Here is a 23,675-nt window from a genome sequence, read left to right as displayed (position 1 = left end):
ACTGTGAGCCAGGTGCAGCAATGGCCATGCAGCGTAAGGCATGGATGACGGGCGAACTATTCCAGGCATGGATGGATCACTTCAAAAAGGCAATAAGCCAAGACATGGGTTTTCAGAACAGACATTTATTGGTCCTTGATGGACATGGAAGCCATGTCTCTTTAGAGGTAGTCACAAGTGCCTATGATTCAGGAATTGACATTGTAACTTTGCCAGCACATACATCCCATAAGCTACAACCTTTAGATGTGTCAGTTTTCAAATCTCTCAAGACACATTTTCGCAAAGAGAGAGCCATATGGCAACAAAGGACAACGAGCTCTCAAGCTAGTAAAAGTGAATTGGCCTCAATTGCATCAAAAGCTTTACATTGTCTTTCTCAAAAGAAAACATCAAAGCAGGCTTCAGGGCTACATGAATTTGGCCACATAATGCAAATGCTGTGAAATTTGAAGGTATGCCATGCAATCATATGTCAATAGTTGAGGAGAACAGCAATCATTTTCATGATAACGAATCTCAAGTACCAAACACTCCACCCAATTCATATGTTGGTGCTGATACACAAGATATTCAAGCAATGGAAGACACAACACCATCTGCAGCCACAATGGATGGTGACTCACGATTCACGCAAGGTGATTTGCAAGCTATGAAAGGTGCAACAAAATATGCTACATCTATGGAAGATGCAATTCAATGTGCAACACAGTCCACAATAATCCTAGAACAATCTACAACGGCCATTGAAGGTGCAACACCATCTTTATAAAGTCACTTGCCATCTACAGAAGGAGACTTGCCAGCTATGGAAGGTGCAGCAGTTCAAGCTTTGAAGACCATGGCAAAAGGCATTCCGTTGGAAGTTCCTACTATGATTGAAACAACAAATGTAGAAGTTATGTTGAATCTTACACATCATGAGTTGGCTAACTTAGATGAACCCATCAATGGAGATGGATTTTTGTTTTTTTCTGAAGCTGGATATCCAAGCAACGACATCATGCAAGAGGCACAAGAAGGAGGCAACAACCCAGTCATGTCACTAAATTAGTCTACTCAAGTAAGAATTGAAGTACAACATCTTGGGCAAGAGAACAATCCTCCAACCTCAAGTAGAGAGCAAAGACACACTGCAGATGAGCGAAGAGAGCAAGAGAACAATCCTCCAACCTCAAGTAGAGAGCAAAGACACCCAGTAGATGAGCAAAGCCGAATTGTTGATCTCTTGCGAGTGCCTATAATGGAGGTTTGTGTGAGGCAGGCACCACGAGAAGCTTTTGTGGATTACACAAATAGTTTAATTATAACATCTTCTCAATATGTTGAAAGCATGAAGGCAAAAAATGCAAAGGAAGAGGACATAGCTAAAGCCAGGGAAGAGCGAAAATTAGAAAAGGATAAAAGATGGTTGCAATCTATTCCTGAGAAGGATGAGCGCCGAAAAGGAAAGGAAGATGCAGCCATAGCTAGGCACTCTAAAAGAGAATGGGACTTGCAACAACAAAATTTTGAGAAACGGGTGAGATCTGTACTTTGGGAGAAGGGCTCTCTTGAAGGTCTCTTCCTCAAACCCCTCCACAAGGATCAGCCACACCAACCATTCACAAGGAAGATGCGCTTGGAAAAGCTCAGAAGATCTCGACAGCGAACAATATCATAAACTGGGTTTATGGTGTTGCATGTTAGATTCTTACATGCTTACATTTCACGCATCCATCAACTACCTGTATTGAATTGGCTGTTATGTACTTGAAATACAGCTTTACTATTTAACCTTCAATCTAGAAGTAGTACATCTCTTCTCCCACAATCTATCAGTTGAAACTCTTTCTTCTCCTCTTCTGCATGCACATCCAAAAGCTATAAACACATGCACTAACTGTACCCAGTTTTCATCATGATCCACAACCAGAACTTGTAGGACAATAGTCTCTTCTTGGCTAGATGTGATAAGCCTCAATAGAGTAGAAGTGAGAAGCAACAATTTTGTATGGCCATTTTGTGTAAAAGTTATATCTTACTATACACAGTTGAACTTCATATTTAAGTATGTTTGAGCAAATCATGTACTGATTTATTCGTTAGAGGAGCTAATCAATCAAGTTGACTAGTTATAACTTTCCAAAGTAAATAGTTGTTGTAACTTTCTAATGTAAATCATGTTTCCATATGAAACTTTCGCTTTGATTCTACTGAAGGGGCAAACCATGAATTATAAAACACATTACATAACCAATGAATCTTGTTATGATTGCTGAGTGAGGAAGTGGCCTCACCTGAAAGAGCAAAGCTTCACGCGAAAATTTTGCATTGCAGCAGAGAGGACAGCAAGTCCCATTGCACATTGAAGCAACAACTACAGCAAGCAAGGTCGTGAGTGAAGGTTGAGGCAACAGATTGGTCTAATTTGCAAACTCGAAGTCCAGCTCATTCACGACTTGCAGATTGGGCGAACTCGAGGGTTGATTTGCAGATTGGGCCGACTCAAAGTCCAACTCGTAGTGATTTGCAGATTCTAAGGACAACTGCATAAAATATCATCCATCAGAATTATATCAAGCGATCACATGCACCAGAGGGACAATGCAAGCACAACATGTGAAATAGAGCATACATAATAGGCAGTAACAGTGCCCGCCGAGTCTCCTGGCACCAGCTGTATTTGCATGTGACTGCAAATCTAGCAAAGACAAAGGGTCATGCACGACCATCCATTAGAAAGTTGGGTTGGGGCGGCAAGATCGTGAAGACTTCAGAGCAACCCGCTACTGAATACGCTCACGATTTTTGGACCTCGTGCAGGAGGAGTTGATGAGGGGAAGCTTCAGTGAGTGCAGTCTAAACGAGAGCTACATAGCGAGCTAAAGTAGAGGTTGATTCATCCAACAAGTGGAGAATGGGTATAGTAATATGAGGCCTTGGATTCTCATCAGTCATGAGTGGTTGGAAGTTATTGGGTACCCTCAAGATAAGAAGGGGTTACTTTATGGCAAGTGGCAGGGGTGGGTAGGGTACCAGTAGTGATACCAAAAAACGTTACTCAAGAAAATAAAAAAAGGCAAAAACAAAGGGCTAAGAAGCCTGCAAACTAATTTTTTCTTATTGCCACATAAAGGCGATGATATAGCGATCACAATAGATATCATCTTTTGCACCACACCATAAACCTTGTGCTTTGGATTATGCCCCCTCTTTAAAGGTTCTTAATCTGGCCCCTTTACCCTAGTGAATCTGTTGTAGCTTATACCATGCTTAGTCTAATGGTCACTCATTGGTCATATGTACGCATATTCACCACTTTAGGTAGTGTGCGAATTGGATCTTCTCCTCCCTCCTTTTCCGTCAAGGTCGGGAGTCAGGGGCAGGCAATCAGTGCCGTCCATCCACTCGACATTCCTGAGCGGAATGGACTGTTGTTGCAGAGGTTAGATGCACACCATGTCAACACAGGAAATTCATGGAGTTTGCAGGCAATGAAAACACTCCAGCTCAGCGCATGGAATTTCATGACACATACGGAATTGCAAGCAATGAGGGACCTCCAACTCAGCACACAGAACCTGATGAGGTGCTGACACATTACACCTAGAATCGCAGACAATCTTTGCAATGTGCGTCTAGTTCAATGTTGTAGTCTCTGCTCAGCTCTTAACGCAAGAGAAACTGGGTGTGTTGGCCCCCCTCCCCCCGACACTGGACGACCGAGAATGGTCCCTTGGAGACCATTCACCCGGAGTCCACGCTCCCGCATGGCTCCCAATCTCCGCCGGTCGCCATGCAGTCGCCTGGATTCCAAGGAACGGTCAGCAAGGGACCATTCCCTACCACTTCTTCTATGCATGCATAGCACTCTATTCTAAGAGGTGCATATATACTGATAGCCATTTTTCGGCTCTCCATAATTGCTATACTAAGTTACTCCACCCTACCAAATTCACCCAAACGCTATGGCTATCCCTACCATTTCATTGTACATAGGCGTGTGTGAGTTAGGGGGCTTTTCCCATATCTTCTTAAAAAAACCCTCAGCTAGCTAGTCACTGGGCTAGTTGAGCCAAAAAAATAAAAAATAAATAAAAAATAAAATTATATTATGGCCTCTTTGTGTGTAAATATTTCATTGTATATATGGCCTAAATATAGGGATTTTTTATAATTATTTTGATATTTTATTTAAATATTTCTACTTAGGTGTGTGTTTTATTAAACCTATGTACACCTTCTTTCATCCTCTTACACCATAATTATATTTTTTGCCAATATGTACATACTCTAACCTCATATTTTTCTTTTATACAAATCACTCCCACATTTTCACCCTCACCCTCGTGAAAACAAAAAATTGATTTCTACTCATTGGTTACTTTTATTATATTATTTACTTGCATACCTTTTCCTCTTTCACCCAAAATAATTCAAGGAGGGACCATATCATATGATTCCAATATCTTTCCATATCCATAACTCCTCCATATTTTTATTATTATTTTTACTCATATTCTAACACCATGTGCTCATTGAGCTAAAGTCCATGAATAGTCCATACACCAATCCCACCATGTATATATTTCTTATTTCACCAATAATCCTCCTCCATGCATGGGTCAAGGGCAACTTGAATGCTTTGTATTATAATATGACAAAGGAGGGGCTCACTCTTGGATGCATTGTACAAATTCAACAAAGGAGGGGGCCACTAAAAGACTTTTGCAGGCATAAAAAACAAGCTTTTTGGTGAGAATTTTGGCACCTATCTCCACTCCGAATTTGGAGCGGTGGTCAAAAGAGAAAATGTAGCCCACACTCTGAATAATCACCTCAAATTTTTTCATGATTTTTGGAGCTACCGGCGGTGAGCTATGATTTTTTGAGTGGACCCCAGTCTGCCCACTTTTCTCACAAGTAGCCCTTAGTCTTCTCTCACCCTTCCACACACCTACTCACTCTTACACATCCCTCCCTCTCCTTTCCTCACTCAAACCTGCAATTTCCATGGCTTCTCCCACCCTCTTCACCATTACCCTTCTCTCTCATCCCTATAGTTCTTTTATGAACCTCTACATACATACACCCTCTCCATGTCTCTCTCTATTGCTTCTATGTTACAATTTCATTTACCTCTCCTAAAATATCTAAAATTCAGCATCTTAACCATGATAACTTCTGCAAATTGAGGATTTTTCATCAACAAATCCTCTTTTCATCGTGGTGGTCAACCGTGGCGGCGCCGTAAAGAAGCGAAGAAGAAGAAGAAGACCAGCGGTCATTTTTTCCACAATCTACACAAGGGTGAGTTCAAGCTTCTTCAAAGCTTCACCATCTCAATGATTCTCTTTTAATTCACCCCTCTTCCTTCATCAAATCAACTCACTCTACCCATTGTAAATGTAACATTAACTTTCTAGTGATTACTAACGACTAACATACTAACACAAAATAGCATTGACCTAACCATAAAAGACACCTCACCTCAAGACATGTATAGTAACTCTCTCTCTCTCTCTCTCTCTCTCTCTCTCTCTCTCTCTCTCTCTCTCTCTCTCTCTCTCCCTTCCTTAAAACTTACTTTCACCTTATCTACCATCAATAATGCTCTCTTTTGAGCCCACACCCATGACTCAAGCAGACAAAGAAGGCCCGCAATGTTTTGATATTCAAAAAAATCATAATCCTGATTTGTTAGCTTGTAAATTAGGATTTCCAATAATCTTAATGAGGGGTCTCCAACCTATAAATAGGCCCGTCTCCTTCTTGTAAAACAACCTCCAACATCTCACATAGCACCCCAACACTCTATGCGTGAGGAGAGACTTAGGTGTAGCAACCACTTGTGAGCTTCACTCTTGGTGTGAGAGAAGCCTTCAAGCTACACATTGCAAGTGAGAGAGCGTGAGTTCCACAAACCTCAAAACCACTATTGTATATGCTCCTTCATCATCAATAAATTGAGGTTTGGTGCATCAAAGGCGTGATTCGACGTTCATATCTTCGTCCTTCCATTTGTGCAATACGGTTTGGAGAATTCAAGGTGACTTGTGTATTTGAGTTTTTATCGGTTGATCTTGATTTTAGAAAGTGTTTTAGTGTGTTTTTCATTGCCAGTTTTGTGTCCATTGTAAGAGGGTATTGTGGTGAGAGGTCTCCCACACCCTAAGACAGTGTGTGTGTGTTTTGGCAATGTTTAGCAATCACTAAGCATTGAGTGAGTTTATACAAGTTCTACGATAGCATCATAACGAACCATCTCCATTTGCAAGTCACAAATACGGTATTATGCAAGATCCTTTTCTCTCTCTCTTCCCTTTGCTCTAGATCTCTCTGGTCCAGTTTGTGTGTGTCTTGGTGTGAGGTTGTTTGTGTGCGTTGTGTGGTGCATCTTCTTGGTTGTGCCAAAATCTTTCTTGCGTCCTAGTTCGCATACCATAACTAGGTGGTGCCCCTATCTTGTTTGGGTTTGGCTGTGGGTTTGTTGTTGTGTTGTGCTTGTGGTTGCCCCAGCCCCAATTGAGCAGCACGGGAGCCTTGAGGGGTGTTTAGAGGTCGCCTCTCTTGTTGCCCGCCCCGGACCGCCTCAATTTTGGTGCCCCCACTGAGGAAAGGCTTGTGTATCTTTTTGTGTAGGTTCAACCTTTAGCATAGTCAAGTAGGTTGCATGAATCACGAGAGTTTGTATGATCCTTTCATTCCCATTGCAAGGCAAAAGGTACACATAATTGTTAGTACTAAGTTGCAATTTCAGCGAGTAATTCGTAGGATTTTAGGTCCTCTTAGGTTGGCCGAGATAAACGCTTCAGTAAACCCTTTTATTTTGCCTCTGATTAGGTACGACCTTAGTTTGGACGTCTATATTTTTGTTTTGTTTTGAGTATTAGGTCATGCATAGACCATGGATAATGGCCCAGGAATAGAGGTTTTCCCCTTCCATTTCACTCCACACATTAGAATAAACATTGCAATTAGTAGAAAAATCCATTTTCAACAACGTATGGTATTCATGTTTGGTGCCCAAAGAGTAGGAGAAATTCTCGCATCACCAAACCCTGTCATTCTACCTCTTATTGATTATCATAGGTCATTTGATGTGAATATTTTTATTTTGTTGTAGAATAGATTGCAATTTAGAAAATATTATTGTGTAAATCTTTTAAAGAAAAAAAAAACGTGTCACTTTGAAATCAATTCAATGGAGAGCCAACGCCAAATGTCTGGATATCCTCTTTTCTTTGGAGAGCCTGGAGAGGATGCAGAATTATTTCTAGCGAATTTCAAGATGTCTTGCCGTATCAAGAGGATAGTAACTGATCAAGAACGTGTAGAAATGTTTGAGGTGGTCCTTAGGAAAGATGCTAGCACTTGGTTTGACTCTTTGCCTGAGGAATTTAAAGGGAATTACACGGAAGTTTTGAATCGTTTCAAGAAATACTTCTTTGATCCCCAAAACACTCAGAAATTATGGCAAGACATTGTTTCTCATAAGCAAAAAGACTTAGATGACTACTACTTGTACAAGCAAGAGTTTCTACGTCTTTGGGCTCTATGGATACGAAATGTTGCTAACCCTGGTGATGGTGCAGAATTTCTAAAGAAGGAGAGGTTCATAGCCGGACTCTTTCCTGACCTTAAGGTAAAAGTTGAGGCGGGTGAAACTCAAGTGCTTAAGGGGAGAGGTTCCAATAGAAGGTCTTAGACCCAAAGGTAAGTCACAAGCATCAATATCGAGGGAGCTTCCTGAGGTAACGGCGGAAGTAATTGAGAAGTTAAACGAATCTTTAAGCAGCCTGTCAATTCACCTTGCACAAGCTGTAGGTCCAAAGGGACAAGCAAAGAAGTCTGAAGAGCGAGATCCACGACCTAGGAGAGTCTTGCAATGTTGGAATTGCGGAGAGTCTGGACATGGGATGTATAATTGTCCTTGGCCCCGTGGAGAGCCAGGGAGACCTAACTTGAATTACCCAGTGATGAATGCAGGAGAAGGAGCTGGTCAACAACCAAGGCTTCTACAAAGGCCAAATGGACCAAGACCACCTCCACAAGGGGTAGAAGGAGTTCCACCTTTGCCAGATCCAAATGTGCATGTGGTAGAGGTGACAAATTCAAATGAGGTTGACATGGAAGCCAATGGCATTAAGCGTGGCCGACGAAAAGGTAAAGAGAAAGAAGGAGTCACATCACAGAGTGACCATGGACAAGGCAAGAAGGCAAAGGAAACCAAGAAAACCAAGAGGACTCGACGTCATATCAACCTCCAAGACTTCCCTCTTGGACATGGTATGGCTCCGTACAACTTGTTGGAAGACATGAGAGGTAAGGGTCCTGATATTTCATGGCCTCAATTTCTTGCATTATGTCCACAAGTTAGGAGGGATTTAACAAGGGCAGTTAGCACTAGGAGAAAGGTAAAAGAGAGTGTGCCTGTTGTAAAAATTGCACAAGCTGAAATGAATGAGGACATTACACCGGTGCTAGACTGTTACATCAAAGGGAGATTGGTTAGGAAAGGTCTAGTGGATGGGGGTGCACAAATTTGCATCATGACAGAGGGACTCATGCAAAGACTAGGCATGCACATCCATGAGACACCTGAAATCAAAATGAAAATGGCAAACAATAGCAAGGCTAGGTGTGTAGGCATTTGTAAAAATCTCTTTGTAGAGGCCTTTGGCATTAAGAAAGCGGTGGATTTTTATGTTATGTCGACCAAGGGAAGTGGTTATCCATTTATCCTAGGAAGACCATGGCTAATGAAAATGCGAGCTTTGCAGGATTGGGAGAGTGGGAAATTAATTTGCAGGAATGACAATCACAAGAAGGTTATCTTTGACATGAAGGAGCAACGCCAAGAGGAGCTCCATGAAGAATCATCTCAAAGTGAGACGGAAGAAGGTTGGACCGATAGCACTTCAGAAGAAGAAAGTAGCAGCAGCATTACTGAAGAGGAGTTTTCCATCGAAGTCATGGGGGTAAGGTTTAAGCCAAGCAACCAAGAGACCTCTTGTCAAGGCTTGGAGGAGGTAGGTCCTCAAGAGAACGAAGGTGTTCAAGATGAAGGGATGCTGGAAGGTATGCTATCAACAACACTTACAAAGGATGAAAGAGAGGAGTTCAAATGTGTGCTAAGGAAGTTTCCTAGGCTTTTCCCTAAAGACTACACCGACGTGCGTGGGGTAGATGTTGTTCAACACAAGATTGAGTTAAAGCCTGAGGCCACACCTAAAGCTCAGAAGCTACGAAGGCTAGGAGTTATAAAGGAGCAGGCTCTACTTAAGGAGGTAAGAAAGCTTCTAGCAGCAGGTTTCATTTATCCAGTGGAGAATTCAGAGTGGGTCTCTCCTGTTGTTGTCACTCCTAAGAAAAACGGAAAGTGGAGGGTGTGTGTGGATTACCGTCCACTCAATGAGGCAACAAAAAGAGATCACTTTCCCCTCCCATTTCAGGATGAGATACTAAATGAGGTAGCTAGTCATGAGAAGTACACTGTGTGTGATGGCTACTCAGGCTACATTCAAATAGGTATCGCATTGGAAGATCAATTGAAAACAACCTTTATCACTCCTTGGGGTTGTTATGCTTTTAGAGTCATGCCATTTGGTCTGACAAATGCTCCTGCAACATTCCAACGTTTCATGAACATGGTGTTTCAAGCATTCTTTGGAAAGTCAATTAGGGTGTTCATTGATGATTTTTGCATTTATAGCTCAGAATCATTGCATCTACAAAGGGTAGAAGAAGGTTTAAAGAAGCTCTACGACATGGGAGGTCAACTCAACCCCGACAAGTGCCACATAGGTGAGGATGAAGTGATCTTGCTCGGTCACAAGGTTTCCTATAAAGGCATTGAGGTGGATCCTTCAAAGGCAAAGGCTCTTATTGAGCTCCCATCACCGAAGAGTCTTAAGGAGGTCATCTCTTTCATTCAGAAGGTGAAGTATATGTCACGCTTCATTCACTTAGCCTCGGAGTTGCTTCATCCTTTGCAAAAGTTGACACAACAAGTAGAATTTGCATGGTCTGATGAGCTTGAAGAGTATTTTTGTAACATTAAAGTCATTTTGTCAGAGCTACTGATAGCCGTTTTTCGGCTCTCCATAATTGCTATACTAAGTTACTCCACCCTACCAAATTCACCCAAACGCTATGGCTATCCCTACCATTTCATTGTACATAGGCGTGTGTGAGTTAGGGGGCTTTTCCCATATCTTCTTAAAAACCCTCAGCTAGCTAGTCACTAGGCTAGGTGAGCCAAAAAAAATAAAAAAAATAAAAAAATAAAAGTATATTATGGCCTCTTTGTGTGTAAATATTTCATTGTATATATGGCCTAAATATAGGGATTTTTTATAATTATTTTGGTATTTTATTTAAATATTTCTACTTAGGTGTGTGTTTTATTAAACCTATGTACACCTTCTTTCATCCTCTTACACCATAATTTTATTTTTTTGCCAATATGTACATACTCTAACCTCATATTTTTCCTTTATACAAATCACTTCCACATTTTCACCCTCACCCTCGTGAAAACAAAAAATTGATTTCTACTCATTGGTTACTTTTATTATATTATTTACTTGCATACATTTTCCTCTTTCACCCAAAATAATTCAAGGAGGGACCATATCATATGATTCCAATATCTTTCCATATCCATAACTCCTCCATATTTTTATTATTATTTTTACTCATTATTCTAACACCATGTGCTCATTGAGCTAAAGTCCATGAATAGTCCATACACTAGTCCCACCATGTATATATTTCTTTATTCACCAATAATCCTCCTCCATGCATGTGTCAAGGGCAACTTGGATGCTTTGTATTATGATATGACAAAGGAGGGGCTCACTCTTGGATGCATTGTACAAATTCAACAAAGGAGGGGTCCACTAAAAGACTTTTGCAAGCATAAAAACAGGCTTTTTGGTGAGAATTTTGGCACCTATCTCCACTCCGAATTTGGAGCAGTGGTCAAAAGAGAAAATGTAGCCCACGCTCTGAATAATCACCTCAAATTTTTTCATGATTTTTGGAGCTACCAGCGGTGAGCTATGATTTTTTGAGTGGACCCCAGTCTGCCCACTTTTTTCACAAGTAGCCCATAGTCTTCTCTCACCTCTTTCCACACTTCTACACACACACACACACACACATTTCTCTCAATCCCTCACTCAAACCTGCACCTTCAATGGTTTCTCTCACCTTCTTCACCATTAACCTCCCCACTTACTCCCATAGCTCTCATATGAGCTCTCCATGTACATACACCATCTCTATGCCTCTCTCTATTATCTCCAAAGTACAATTCCATCTTACTCCTTATATATATACATAAATTCAGCATGTGTACCATGCTTAACCTCTGCAAATCAAAAGATCTCATCAACGGAATTACCATTTTCATCACGATGATCAACCTTGGCAGCGGTGGCGTAAAGAAGAGAAGACGAAGAAGAAGATCGATGGTCATTTAAGAACCTACACAAGTAAGTCCAAAACTTCTTCAAGCTTCACCATCACAAGGATTTGTTCACTTCATTCAACCATCTTACTCCAACCATCCCACCCATTCTACCCATTGTAAATATATCATTAACTTTCTAGTGATTACTAACACTAACCACTAACATACTAACACAAAATAGCCATTGACCTAACCATAAAAGACACCTCACCTCAAAACATGTGTATAGTAACTCTCTCTCTCTCTCTCTCTCTCTCTCTCTCTCTCTCTCTCTCTCCCTCTCCTTACTTACTTTCACCTTATCTACCATCAATAATGCTCTCTTTTGAGCCCACACCCATGACTCAAGCAGACAAAGAAGGCCCACAATGTTTTGATATTCAAAAAAATCATAATCTTGATTTGTTAGCTTGTAAATTAGGATTTCCAATAATCCTAATGAGGGGTCTCCAACCTATAAATAGGCCCCTCTCCTTCTTGCAAAACAACCTCCAATATCTCACATAGCACCCCAACACTCTATGCGCGAGGAGAGACTTAGGTGTAGCAACCACTTGTGAGCTTCACTCTTGGTGTGAGAGAAGCCTTCAAGCTACACATTGCAAGTGAGAGAGCGTTGAGTTCCACAAATCTCAAAACCACTATTGTATATGCTCCTTCATCATCAATAAATTGAGGTTTGGTGCATCAAAGGCGTGATTCGACGTTCAAATCTTCGTCCTTCTATTTGTGCAATACGGTTTGGTGAATTCAAGGTGACTTGTGTATTTTGAGTTTTTATCGGTTGATCTTGATTTTAGGAAGTGTTTTAGTGTGTTTTTCATTGCCAATTTTGTGTCCATTGTAAGAGGGTATTGTGGTGAGAGGTCTCCCACACCCTAAGACAGTGTGTGTGTGTGTGTTTTGGCAATGTTTAGCAATCACTAAGCATTGAGTGAGTTTTGTACAAGTTCTACGATAGCATCATAACGAACCATCTCCATTTGCAAGTCACAAATAAGGTATTACGCAAGATCCTTTTCTCTCTCTCTCTTCCCTTTGCTCTAGCTCTCTCTGGTCCATTTTGTGTGTGTCTTGGTGTGAGGTTGCTTGTGTGTGTTGTGTGGTGCATCTTCTTGGTTGTGCCAAAATCTCTCTTGCGTCCTAGTTCGCATACCATAACTAGGTGGTGCCCCTATCTTGTTTGGGTTTGGCTGTGGGTTTGTTGTTGTGTTGTGCTTGTGGTTGCCCCAGGCCCAATTGAGCAGCACGGGAGCCTTGAGGGGTGTTTGGAGGTCGCCTCTCTTGTTGCCCGCCCCGGACCGCCTCAATTTTGGTGCCCCCACGGAGGAAAGGCTTGTGTATGTTTTGTGTAGGCTCAACCTTTAGCATAATCAAGTAGCTTGCATGAATCACGAGAATTTATATGATCCCTTCATTCCCATTGCAAGGCAAAAGGTACACATAATTGTTAGTACTAAGTTGCAATTTCAACGTGTAATTCGTAGAATTTTAGGTCCTCTTAGGTTGGCAGAGATAAACGCATCAGCAAATCCTTTTATTTTGCCTCTCATTAGGTACGACCTTAGTTTGGACGTCTATATTTTTGTTTTGTTTTAAGCATAAGGTCATGCAAAGACAATGGATAATGGCCCAAGAATAGAGGTTTTCCCCTTTCATTTCACTCCACACATTAGAATAAACATTGCAATTAGTAGAAAAATCCATTTTCAACAACGTATGGTGTTCATGTTTGGTGCCCAAAGAGTAGGAGAAATTCTCGCGTCACCAAACCCTGTCATCCTACCTCTCATTGATTATCATAGGTCATTTGATGTGAATATTTTTATTTTGTTGTAGAATAGATTGCAATTTAGAGAATATTATTGTGTAGATCTTTTAAAGAAAGAAAAAACAAAACGCGTCACTTTGAAATCAATTCAATGGAGAATCAACGCCAAATGTCTGGATATCCTCTTTTCTTTGGAGAGCCTGGAGAGGATGCAGAATTATTTTTGGCAAATTTCAAGATGTCTTGTCGTATCAAGAGGATAGTAACTGATCAAGAACGTGTAGAAATGTTTGAGGTAGTCCTTAGGAAAGATGCTAGCACTTGGTTTGACTCTTTGCCTGAGGAAGTTAAAGAGAATTACATGGAAGTTGTCAATCATTTCAAGAGATACTTCTTTGATCCCCAAAACACTCAAAAGCTATGGCAAGACATTGTTTCTCATAAGCAAAAAGACTTAGATGACTACTACTTGTACAAGCAAGAGTTCCTACGTCTTTGGGCTCTATGGATACGAAATGTTGCTAACCCTGGTGATGGTGCAGAATTTCTAAAGAAGGAGTGGTTCATAGCCGGACTCTTTCCTGACCTTAAGGTAAAAGTTGAGGCGGGTGCACCTGCTACCTTTGATGCAGCTGAAACTAGGGCTGCTGAGAAATATAGGAAACTCAAGTGCTTAAGGGGGGAGGTTCCAATAGAAGGTCTTAGACCCAAAGGTAAGTCACAAGCATCAACATCTAAGGAGCTTCCTGAGGTAACGGTTGAAGTGATTGAGAAGTTAAATGAATCCTTAAGCAGCCTGTCAATTCACCTTGCACAAGCCGTAGGTCCAAAGGGACAAGCAAAGAAGTCTGAAGAGCGAGACCCACGACCTAGGAGAGTCTTGCAATGTTGGAATTGCGGAGAGTCTGGACATGGGATGTATAATTGTCCTTGGCCCCGTGGAGAGCCAGGGAGACCTAACTTGAATTACCCAGTGATGAATGCAGGAGAAGGAGCTAGTCAACAACCAAGGCTTCTACAAAGGCCAAATGGACCAAGACCACCTCCACAAGGGGTAGAAGGAGTTCCACCTTTGCCAGATCCAAATGTGCATGTGGTAGAGGTGACAAATTCAAATGAGTTTGACATGGAAGCCAATGGAATTAAGCGTGGCCGACGAAAAGGTAAAGAGAAAGAAGGAGTCACATCACAGAGTGACCATGGACAAGGCAAGAAGGCAAAGGAAACCAAGGAAACCAAGAGGACTCGACGTCGTATCAACCTCCAAGACTTCCCTCTTGGACATGGTATGGCTCCGTACAACTTGTTGGAAGACATGAGAGGTAAGGGTCCTGATATTTCATGGCCTCAATTTCTTGCATTATGTCCACAAGTTAGGAGGGATTTAACAAGGGCAGTTAGCACTAGGAGAAAGGTAAAAGAGAGTGTGCCTGTTGTAAAAATTGCACAAGCTGAAATGAATGAGGACATTACACCGGTGCTAGACTGTTACATCAAAGGGAGATTGGTTAGGAAAGGTCTAGTGGATGGGGGTGCACAAATTTGCATCATGACAGAGGGACTCATGCAAAGACTAGGCATGCACATCCATGAGACACCTGAAATCAAAGTCAAGATGGCAAACAATAGCAAGGCTAGGTGTGTAGGCATTTGTAAAAATGTCTTTGTAGAGGCCTTTGGCATTAAGAAAGCGGTGGATTTTTATGTTATGTCGACCAAGGGAAGTGGTTATCCATTTATCCTAGGAAGACCATGGCTAATGAAAATGCGAGCTTTGCAGGATTGGGAGAGTGGGAAATTAATTTGCAGGAATGACAATCATAAGAAGGTTGTCTTTGACATGAAGGAGCAACGCCAAGAGGAGCTCCATGAAGAATCATCTCAAAGTGAGACGGAAGAAGGTTGGACCGATAGCACTTCAGAAGAAGAAAGTAGCAGTTGCATTACTGAAGAGGAGTCTTCCATCAAAGTCATGGGGGTAAGGTTTAAGCCAAGCAACCAAGAGACCTCTTGTCAAGGCTTGGAGGAGGTAGGTCCTCAAGAGAACGAAGGTGATCAAGATGAAGGGATGCTGGAAGGTATGCTATCAACAACACTTACAAAGAATGAAAGAGAGGAGTTCAAATGTGTGCTAAGGAAGTTTCCTAGGCTTTTTGCTAAAGACTACACCGATGTGCGTGGAGTAGATCCTGTTCAACACAAAATTGAGTTGAAGCCAGAGGCCACACCTAAGGCTCAGAAGCTACGAAGGCTAGGAGTCATCAAGGAGCAGGCTTTACTCAAGGAGGTAAGAAAGCTTCTAGCAGCAGGGTTCATTTATCCAGTGGAGAATTCAGAGTGGGTCTCTCCTGTTGTTGTCACTCCTAAGAAGAACGGCAAGTGGAGGGTGTGTGTGGATTACCGTCCCCTCAATGAGGCAACAAAGAGAGATCGCTTTCCCCTCCCATTCCAGGATGAGATACTAAATGAGGTAGCTGGTCATGAGAAGTACACTGTGTGCGATGGTTACTCAGGTTACTTTCAAATAGGGATTGCACTGGAGGATCAATTGAAAACAACCTTTATCACTCCTTGGGGTTGTTATGCTTTTAGAGTCATGCCATTTGGTCTGACAAATGCTCCTGCAACATTCCAACGTTTCATGAATATGGTGTTTCAAGCATTCTTTGGAAAGTCAATTAGGGTGTTCATTGATGATTTCTGTATTTATAGCTCAAAATCATTGCATCTACAAAGGGTAGAACAAGGTTTAAAGAAGCTCTACGACATGGGAGGTCAACTCAACCCCGACAAGTGCCATATAGGTGAGGATGAAGTAATCTTGCTTGGTCATAAAGTTTCTTACAAAGGCATTGAAGTGGATCCTTCGAAGGCAAAGGCTCTTATTGAGCTACCATCACCCAAGAGTCTTAAGGAGGTCATCTCTTTCATTCAGAAGGTGAAGTATATGTCACGCTTCATTCACTTAGCCTCGGAGTTGCTTCATCCTTTGCAAAAGTTGACACAACAAGTAGAATTTGCATGGTCTGATGAGCTTGAAGAGTATTTTTGTAACATTAAAGTCATTTTGTCAGAGCTACCAACACTCATGCCTCCTTGTTGGGAGTACACATTCTTTGTTAGCTCTAGTGTTGGAAGGGAAACAATTGGTGCTGTGTTGCTACAACAAGATCCCCACAGTACAAGGATGCGACCCATCTACTTTGCTAGTAGGGTCATGAATGCTTTGGAGAGAGACTACACAGAAGCAGAACTCATGATGCTTTCTCTCATGTTTGCGGTGAGAAAGTTTAGATCCTACCTACTACCAAAACCTTTTGTAATTCTCACTGCAGAAAATTTGTTCCCTTGGGTGTCATCTCAAATGAATCTTAGTACTAGGATCTCAAAGTGGATTATGGAGTTGCAAGAGTTCCAATACTCTTTCAAGGTAGAAGATAGTGTGCGTGCACAATTGGCAGGGATTCTCACTTATAGGGTACATGAGAAGGAAATTAAGGTGCCTCAAGTAAAGACCCTACCATTGCCACCACCAAAAAGTATTCCCAATGCTTTTACCTTGTTCTTTGATGGAGCTTTTCGACGAGCCACAGGAAAAGCAGGGGGAGGGCTAGTGTTGCTCAACCCAAGTGGAGAGGTGGTCACGAAAGAGAAGGTCAATCTACCAGGTTCAACTAGCAACAATGAAGCAGAATATGACACACTACTTCATGGTTTGAAGATGTGCATTGGCCAAGGGATACAACGCCTCATGGTAAAGGAAGATGCACTTCTCATTGTTAAACAGATTTTAGGCATTTGGGCATGCAAGAATGAGAGCTTACGGACAAAAGTTCATGCCATTCGTAGATTGTTTAATCAATTTGAAGAAGTGCAACTATATCATATTCCTAGGAAACAGAATGAAGATGCTGATTTACTTGCACAACAAGCCGTTGCATGTGTAAAGAAAGAAGTGCAGGTCATCATGGTGGCGGCTGCTGTGAAGCAACCGAGGTACCAGGGATTGGAGTCATTGGCTCCCATCATTGGCTACATTTTGGAGGGTGAGTTTCCACTAGACTTCACAAAAGCTCAGAAGAGGAGACTCATGAAGAAGGCAAGCGTATATCTCTTCCTAGAAGGCTCCCTCTATCAAAAAGGGAAGGATCAAGTATGCAGAAGAGTACCAACTATTGAGGAAATTCCAGCCATTCTAAAAGGTTTGCATGAAGAGGCATGTGGTGGTCATTTTGCCCAAGAATCAACTGTGAAGAAGATTTTGCTTGCGGGGTATGTTTGGCCAAGCTTGCATGTGGATGTTCAACATTGGTGTAAAAGCTTTCACAATTGTCAGATAAATGGAAATAGAAGGTTGGTGCATGGCCCGAGGCAAATAGTGCTTGCAAATGGACCCTTTGAAAAGTGGGGCATTGATGCTATGGGTCCTTTGCCTAGGACAAAAAATGGTAAACTCTACATTCTAGTGGCTGTAGACTATATGACTAGGTGGGTGGAAGCTCAAAGTGTGGCAAGAGTGAATGAGAGGACGGTTAGCAAGTTTGTGTACACTCACATTTGTTGCAGATTTGGCACACCTTTGGAGATTGTTTCTGATAATGGTCCAGGGTTTAGGAAGGGCTTGCTCACAGAAGTTTGTGAAGAGCTTCACATTCTACATCGTCATAGCACACCATACTACCCACAGTCAAATGGTTTGGTGGAGAAGGCTAATGGCGTCATTGCAGGAATCATTAGAAAGATGGTGCAAAACAAGACAAAATTATGGGATGACTTCTTGGATGGTGCCTTGTGGGCATATCGAACCACATATAGGGAAGCCACGGAGTTCACACCATTTCACTTGGTCTATGGTCAAGAGGCTTTGCAGCCTATCGAGCTCAACATTCCAACAATGCGACTTCATGGCAAAGGAGCACAAGATGATCAAGAGGTATGGATGGATCGACTTCTTACGTTAGTGGAGCTTGAGTGGAAAAGAGAAGCAGCATACGAGTGCTACAAGAGGAAAGCCACACAAGCGAAAGAAACGCACGACAAGAAACTGAAGGACAAAGGCATCAAGGAAGGAGAGCTTGTGCTAAGGTATGACAATCGACTTGACAATCGTTTTGATGCCAAGTTTGAAACTAGATGGCAAGGGCCATACATAGTCAAGAAGGCTTTCAATTCTAGTTACTATCAGCTTATGGACATGAATGGTAAAGAGCACTCCAGGAAGGTAAACGGGTATCGCTTGAAGCCCTATTTGAGTCGCCTTCTACCAAAGGATCTACCAAAGATCTGTCCAAAGGCCGCTGTCTCATGTAAGTATTGTTACATGAAGCATGAGTGTAACTCCAGCCAAAATTCTGAGGGGCCAAAATTCTACACACACACACACACACACACACACACACACACATTTCTCTCAATCCCTCACTCAAACCTGCACCTTCAATGGTTTCTCTCACCTTCTTCACCATTAACCTCCCCACTTACTCCCATAGCTCTCATATGAGCTCTCCATGTACATACACCATCTCTATGCCTCTCTCTATTATCTCCAAAGTACAATTCCATCTTACTCCTTATATATATACATAAATTCAGCATGTGTACCATGCTTAACCTCTGCAAATCAAAAGATCTCATCAACGGAATTACCATTTTCATCACGATGATCAACCTTGGCAGCGGTGGCGTAAAGAAGAGAAGACGAAGAAGAAGATCGATGGTCATTTAAGAACCTACACAAGTAAGTCCAAAACTTCTTCAAGCTTCACCATCACAAGGATTTGTTCACTTCATTCAACCATCTTACTCCAACCATCCCACCCATTCTACCCATTGTAAATATATCATTAACTTTCTAGTGATTACTAACACTAACCACTAACATACTAACACAAAATAGCCATTGACCTAACCATAAAAGACACCTCACCTCAAAACATGTGTATAGTAACTCTCTCTCTCTCTCTCTCTCTCTCCCTCTCCTTACTTACTTTCACCTTATCTACCATCAATAATGCTCTCTTTTGAGCCCACACCCATGACTCAAGCAGACAAAGAAGGCCCACAATGTTTTGATATTCAAAAAAATCATAATCTTGATTTGTTAGCTTGTAAATTAGGATTTCCAATAATCCTAATGAGGGGTCTCCAACCTATAAATAGGCCCCTCTCCTTCTTGCAAAACAACCTCCAATATCTCACATAGCACCCCAACACTCTATGCGCGAGGAGAGACTTAGGTGTAGCAACCACTTGTGAGCTTCACTCTTGGTGTGAGAGAAGCCTTCAAGCTACACATTGCAAGTGAGAGAGCGTTGAGTTCCACAAATCTCAAAACCACTATTGTATATGCTCCTTCATCATCAATAAATTGAGGTTTGGTGCATCAAAGGCGTGATTCGACGTTCAAATCTTCGTCCTTCTATTTGTGCAATACGGTTTGGTGAATTCAAGGTGACTTGTGTATTTTGAGTTTTTATCGGTTGATCTTGATTTTAGGAAGTGTTTTAGTGTGTTTTTCATTGCCAATTTTGTGTCCATTGTAAGAGGGTATTGTGGTGAGAGGTCTCCCACACCCTAAGACAGTGTGTGTGTGTGTGTTTTGGCAATGTTTAGCAATCACTAAGCATTGAGTGAGTTTTGTACAAGTTCTACGATAGCATCATAACGAACCATCTCCATTTGCAAGTCACAAATAAGGTCTTACGCAAGATCCTTTTCTCTCTCTCTCTTCCCTTTGCTCTAGCTCTCTCTGGTCCATTTTGTGTGTGTCTTGGTGTGAGGTTGCTTGTGTGTGTTGTGTGGTGCACCTTCTTGGTTGTGCCAAAATCTCTCTTGCGTCCTAGTTCGCATACCATAACTAGGTGGTGCCCCTATCTTGTTTGGGTTTGGCTGTGGGTTTGTTGTTGTGTTGTGCTTGTGGTTGCCCCAGGCCCAATTGAGCAGCACGGGAGCCTTGAGGGGTGTTTGGAGGTCGCCTCTCTTGTTGCCCGCCCCGGACCGCCTCAATTTTGGTGCCCCCACGGAGGAAAGGCTTGTGTATGTTTTGTGTAGGCTCAACCTTTAGCATAATCAAGTAGCTTGCATGAATCACGAGAATTTGTATGATCCCTTCATTCCCATTGCAAGGCAAAAGGTACACATAATTGTTAGTACTAAGTTGCAATTTCAACGTGTAATTCGTAGAATTTTAGGTCCTCTTAGGTTGGCAGAGATAAACGCATCAGCAAATCCTTTTATTTTGCCTCTCATTAGGTACGACCTTAGTTTGGACGTCTATATTTTTGTTTTGTTTTAAGCATAAGGTCATGCAAAGACAATGGATAATGGCCCAAGAATAGAGGTTTTCCCCTTTCATTTCACTCCACACATTAGAATAAACATTGCAATTAGTAGAAAAATCCATTTTCAACAACGTATGGTGTTCATGTTTGGTGCCCAAAGAGTAGGAGAAATTCTCGCGTCACCAAACCCTGTCATCCTACCTCTCATTGATTATCATAGGTCATTTGATGTGAATATTTTTATTTTGTTGTAGAATAGATTGCAATTTAGAGAATATTATTGTGTAGATCTTTTAAAGAAAGAAAAAACAAAACGCGTCACTTTGAAATCAATTCAATGGAGAATCAACGCCAAATGTCTGGATATCCTCTTTTCTTTGGAGAGCCTGGAGAGGATGCAGAATTATTTTTGGCAAATTTCAAGATGTCTTGTCGTATCAAGAGGATAGTAACTGATCAAGAACGTGTAGAAATGTTTGAGGTAGTCCTTAGGAAAGATGCTAGCACTTGGTTTGACTCTTTGCCTGAGGAAGTTAAAGAGAATTACATGGAAGTTGTCAATCATTTCAAGAGATACTTCTTTGATCCCCAAAACACTCAAAAGCTATGGCAAGACATTGTTTCTCATAAGCAAAAAGACTTAGATGACTACTACTTGTACAAGCAAGAGTTCCTACGTCTTTGGGCTCTATGGATACGAAATGTTGCTAACCCTGGTGATGGTGCAGAATTTCTAAAGAAGGAGAGGTTCATAGCCGGACTCTTTCCTGACCTTAAGGTAAAAGTTGAGGCGGGTGCACCTGCTACCTTTGATGCAGCTGAAACTAGGGCTGCTGAGAAATATAGGAAACTCAAGTGCTTAAGGGGGGAGGTTCCAATAGAAGGTCTTAGACCCAAAGGTAAGTCACAAGCATCAACATCTAAGGAGCTTCCTGAGGTAACGGTTGAAGTGATTGAGAAGTTAAACGAATCCTTAAGCAGCCTGTCAATTCACCTTGCACAAGCTGTAGGTCCAAAGGGACAAGCAAAGAAGTCTGAAGAGCGAGACCCACGACCTAGGAGAGTCTTGCAATGTTGGAATTGCGGAGAGTCTGGACATGGGATGTATAATTGTCCTTGGCCCCGTGGAGAGCCAGGGAGACCTAACTTGAATTACCCAGTGATGAATGCAGGAGAAGGAGCTGGTCAACAACCAAGGCTTCTACAAAGGCCAAATGGACCAAGACCACCTCCACAAGGGGTAGAAGGAGTTCCACCTTTGCCAGATCCAAATGTGCATGTGGTAGAGGTGAAACTCAAGTGCTTAAGGGGAGAGGTTCCAATAGAAGGTCTTAGACCCAAAGGTAAGTCACAAGCATCAATATCGAGGGAGCTTCCTGAGGTAACGGCGGAAGTAATTGAGAAGTTAAACGAATCTTTAAGCAGCCTGTCAATTCACCTTGCACAAGCTGTAGGTCCAACATTCCAACAATGCGACTTCATGGCAAAGGAGCACAAGATGATCAAGAGGTATGTATGGATCGACTTCTTACGTTAGTGGAGCTTGAGTGGAAAAGAGAAGCAGCATACGAGTGCTACAAGAGGAAAGCCACACAAGCGAAAGAAACGCACGACAAGAAACGGAAGGACAAAGGCATCAAGGAAGGAGAGCTTGTGCTAAGGTATGACAATCGACTTGACAATCATTTTGATGCCAAGTTTGAAACTAGATGGCAAGGTCCATACATAGTCAAGAAGGCTTTCAATTCTAGTTACTATCAGCTTATGGACTTGAATGGTAAAGAGCACTCCAGGAAGGTAAACGGGTATCGCTTGAAGCCCTATTTGAGTCGCCTTCTACCAAAGGATCTACCAAAGATCTGTCCAAAGGCCGCTGTCTCATGTAAGTATTGTTACATGAAGCATGAGTGTAACTCCGGCGGTGAGCTATGATTTTTTGAGTGGACCCCAGTCTGCCCACTTTTCTCACAAGTAGCCCTTAGTCTTCTCTCACCCTTCCACACACCTACTCACTCTTACACATCCCTCCCTCTCCTTTCCTCACTCAAACCTGCAATTTCCATGGCTTCTCCCACCCTCTTCACCATTACCCTTCTCTCTCATCCCTATAGTTCTTTTATGAACCTCTACATACATACACCCTCTCCATGTCTCCTCTATTGCTTCTATGTTACAATTTCATTTACCTCTCCTAAAATATCTAAAATTCAGCATCTTAACCATGATAACTTCTGCAAATTGAGGATTTTTCATCAACAAATCCTCTTTTCATCGTGGTGGTCAACCGTGGCGGCGCCGTAAAGAAGCGAAGAAGAAGAAGAAGACCAGCGGTCATTTTTTCCACAATCTACACAAGGGTGAGTTCAAGCTTCTTCAAAGCTTCACCATCTCAATGATTCTCTTTTAATTCACCCCTCTTCCTTCATCAAATCAACTCACTCTACCCATTGTAAATGTAACATTAACTTTCTAGTGATTACTAACGACTAACATACTAACACAAAATAGCATTGACCTAACCATAAAAGACACCTCACCTCAAGACATGTATAGTAACTCTCTCTCTCTCTCTCTCTCTCTCTCTCTCTCTCTCTCTCTCTCTCCCTTCCTTAAAACTTACTTTCACCTTATCTACCATCAATAATGCTCTCTTTTGAGCCCACACCCATGACTCAAGCAGACAAAGAAGGCCCGCAATGTTTTGATATTCAAAAAAATCATAATCCTGATTTGTTAGCTTGTAAATTAGGATTTCCAATAATCTTAATGAGGGGTCTCCAACCTATAAATAGGCCCGTCTCCTTCTTGTAAAACAACCTCCAACATCTCACATAGCACCCCAACACTCTATGCGTGAGGAGAGACTTAGGTGTAGCAACCACTTGTGAGCTTCACTCTTGGTGTGAGAGAAGCCTTCAAGCTACACATTGCAAGTGAGAGAGCGTGAGTTCCACAAACCTCAAAACCACTATTGTATATGCTCCTTCATCATCAATAAATTGAGGTTTGGTGCATCAAAGGCGTGATTCGACGTTCATATCTTCGTCCTTCCATTTGTGCAATACGGTTTGGAGAATTCAAGGTGACTTGTGTATTTGAGTTTTTATCGGTTGATCTTGATTTTAGAAAGTGTTTTAGTGTGTTTTTCATTGCCAGTTTTGTG

At 41.9% G+C, this 23,675-nt stretch overlaps 1 protein-coding gene across 1 annotated transcript in view; it reads right to left on the bottom strand.

Moving 5' to 3' along the window:
• Positions 1–1,779: 1,779 nt before the first annotated feature.
• LOC147461024 (uncharacterized) overlaps positions 1,780–23,675 on the bottom strand; it is a 43,772-nt gene continuing 21,876 nt past the window's right edge. Inside the window, exon 2 of the mRNA XM_086504597.1 lies at positions 1,780–1,844. Coding sequence (XP_086360723.1) covers positions 1,780–1,844 — 65 coding nt within the window. The remainder of the gene's footprint in view (positions 1,845–23,675) is intronic.

This window comes from Adiantum capillus-veneris, chromosome 3 (assembly GCF_014529385.1).
Source record: "Adiantum capillus-veneris isolate H3 chromosome 3, ASM1452938v2, whole genome shotgun sequence".
NCBI classification, from domain to species: domain Eukaryota; kingdom Viridiplantae; phylum Streptophyta; class Polypodiopsida; order Polypodiales; family Pteridaceae; genus Adiantum; species Adiantum capillus-veneris.
Note: the sequence above shows the minus strand (reverse complement) of the source record. Positions and strands in the feature narration are given on the sequence as shown.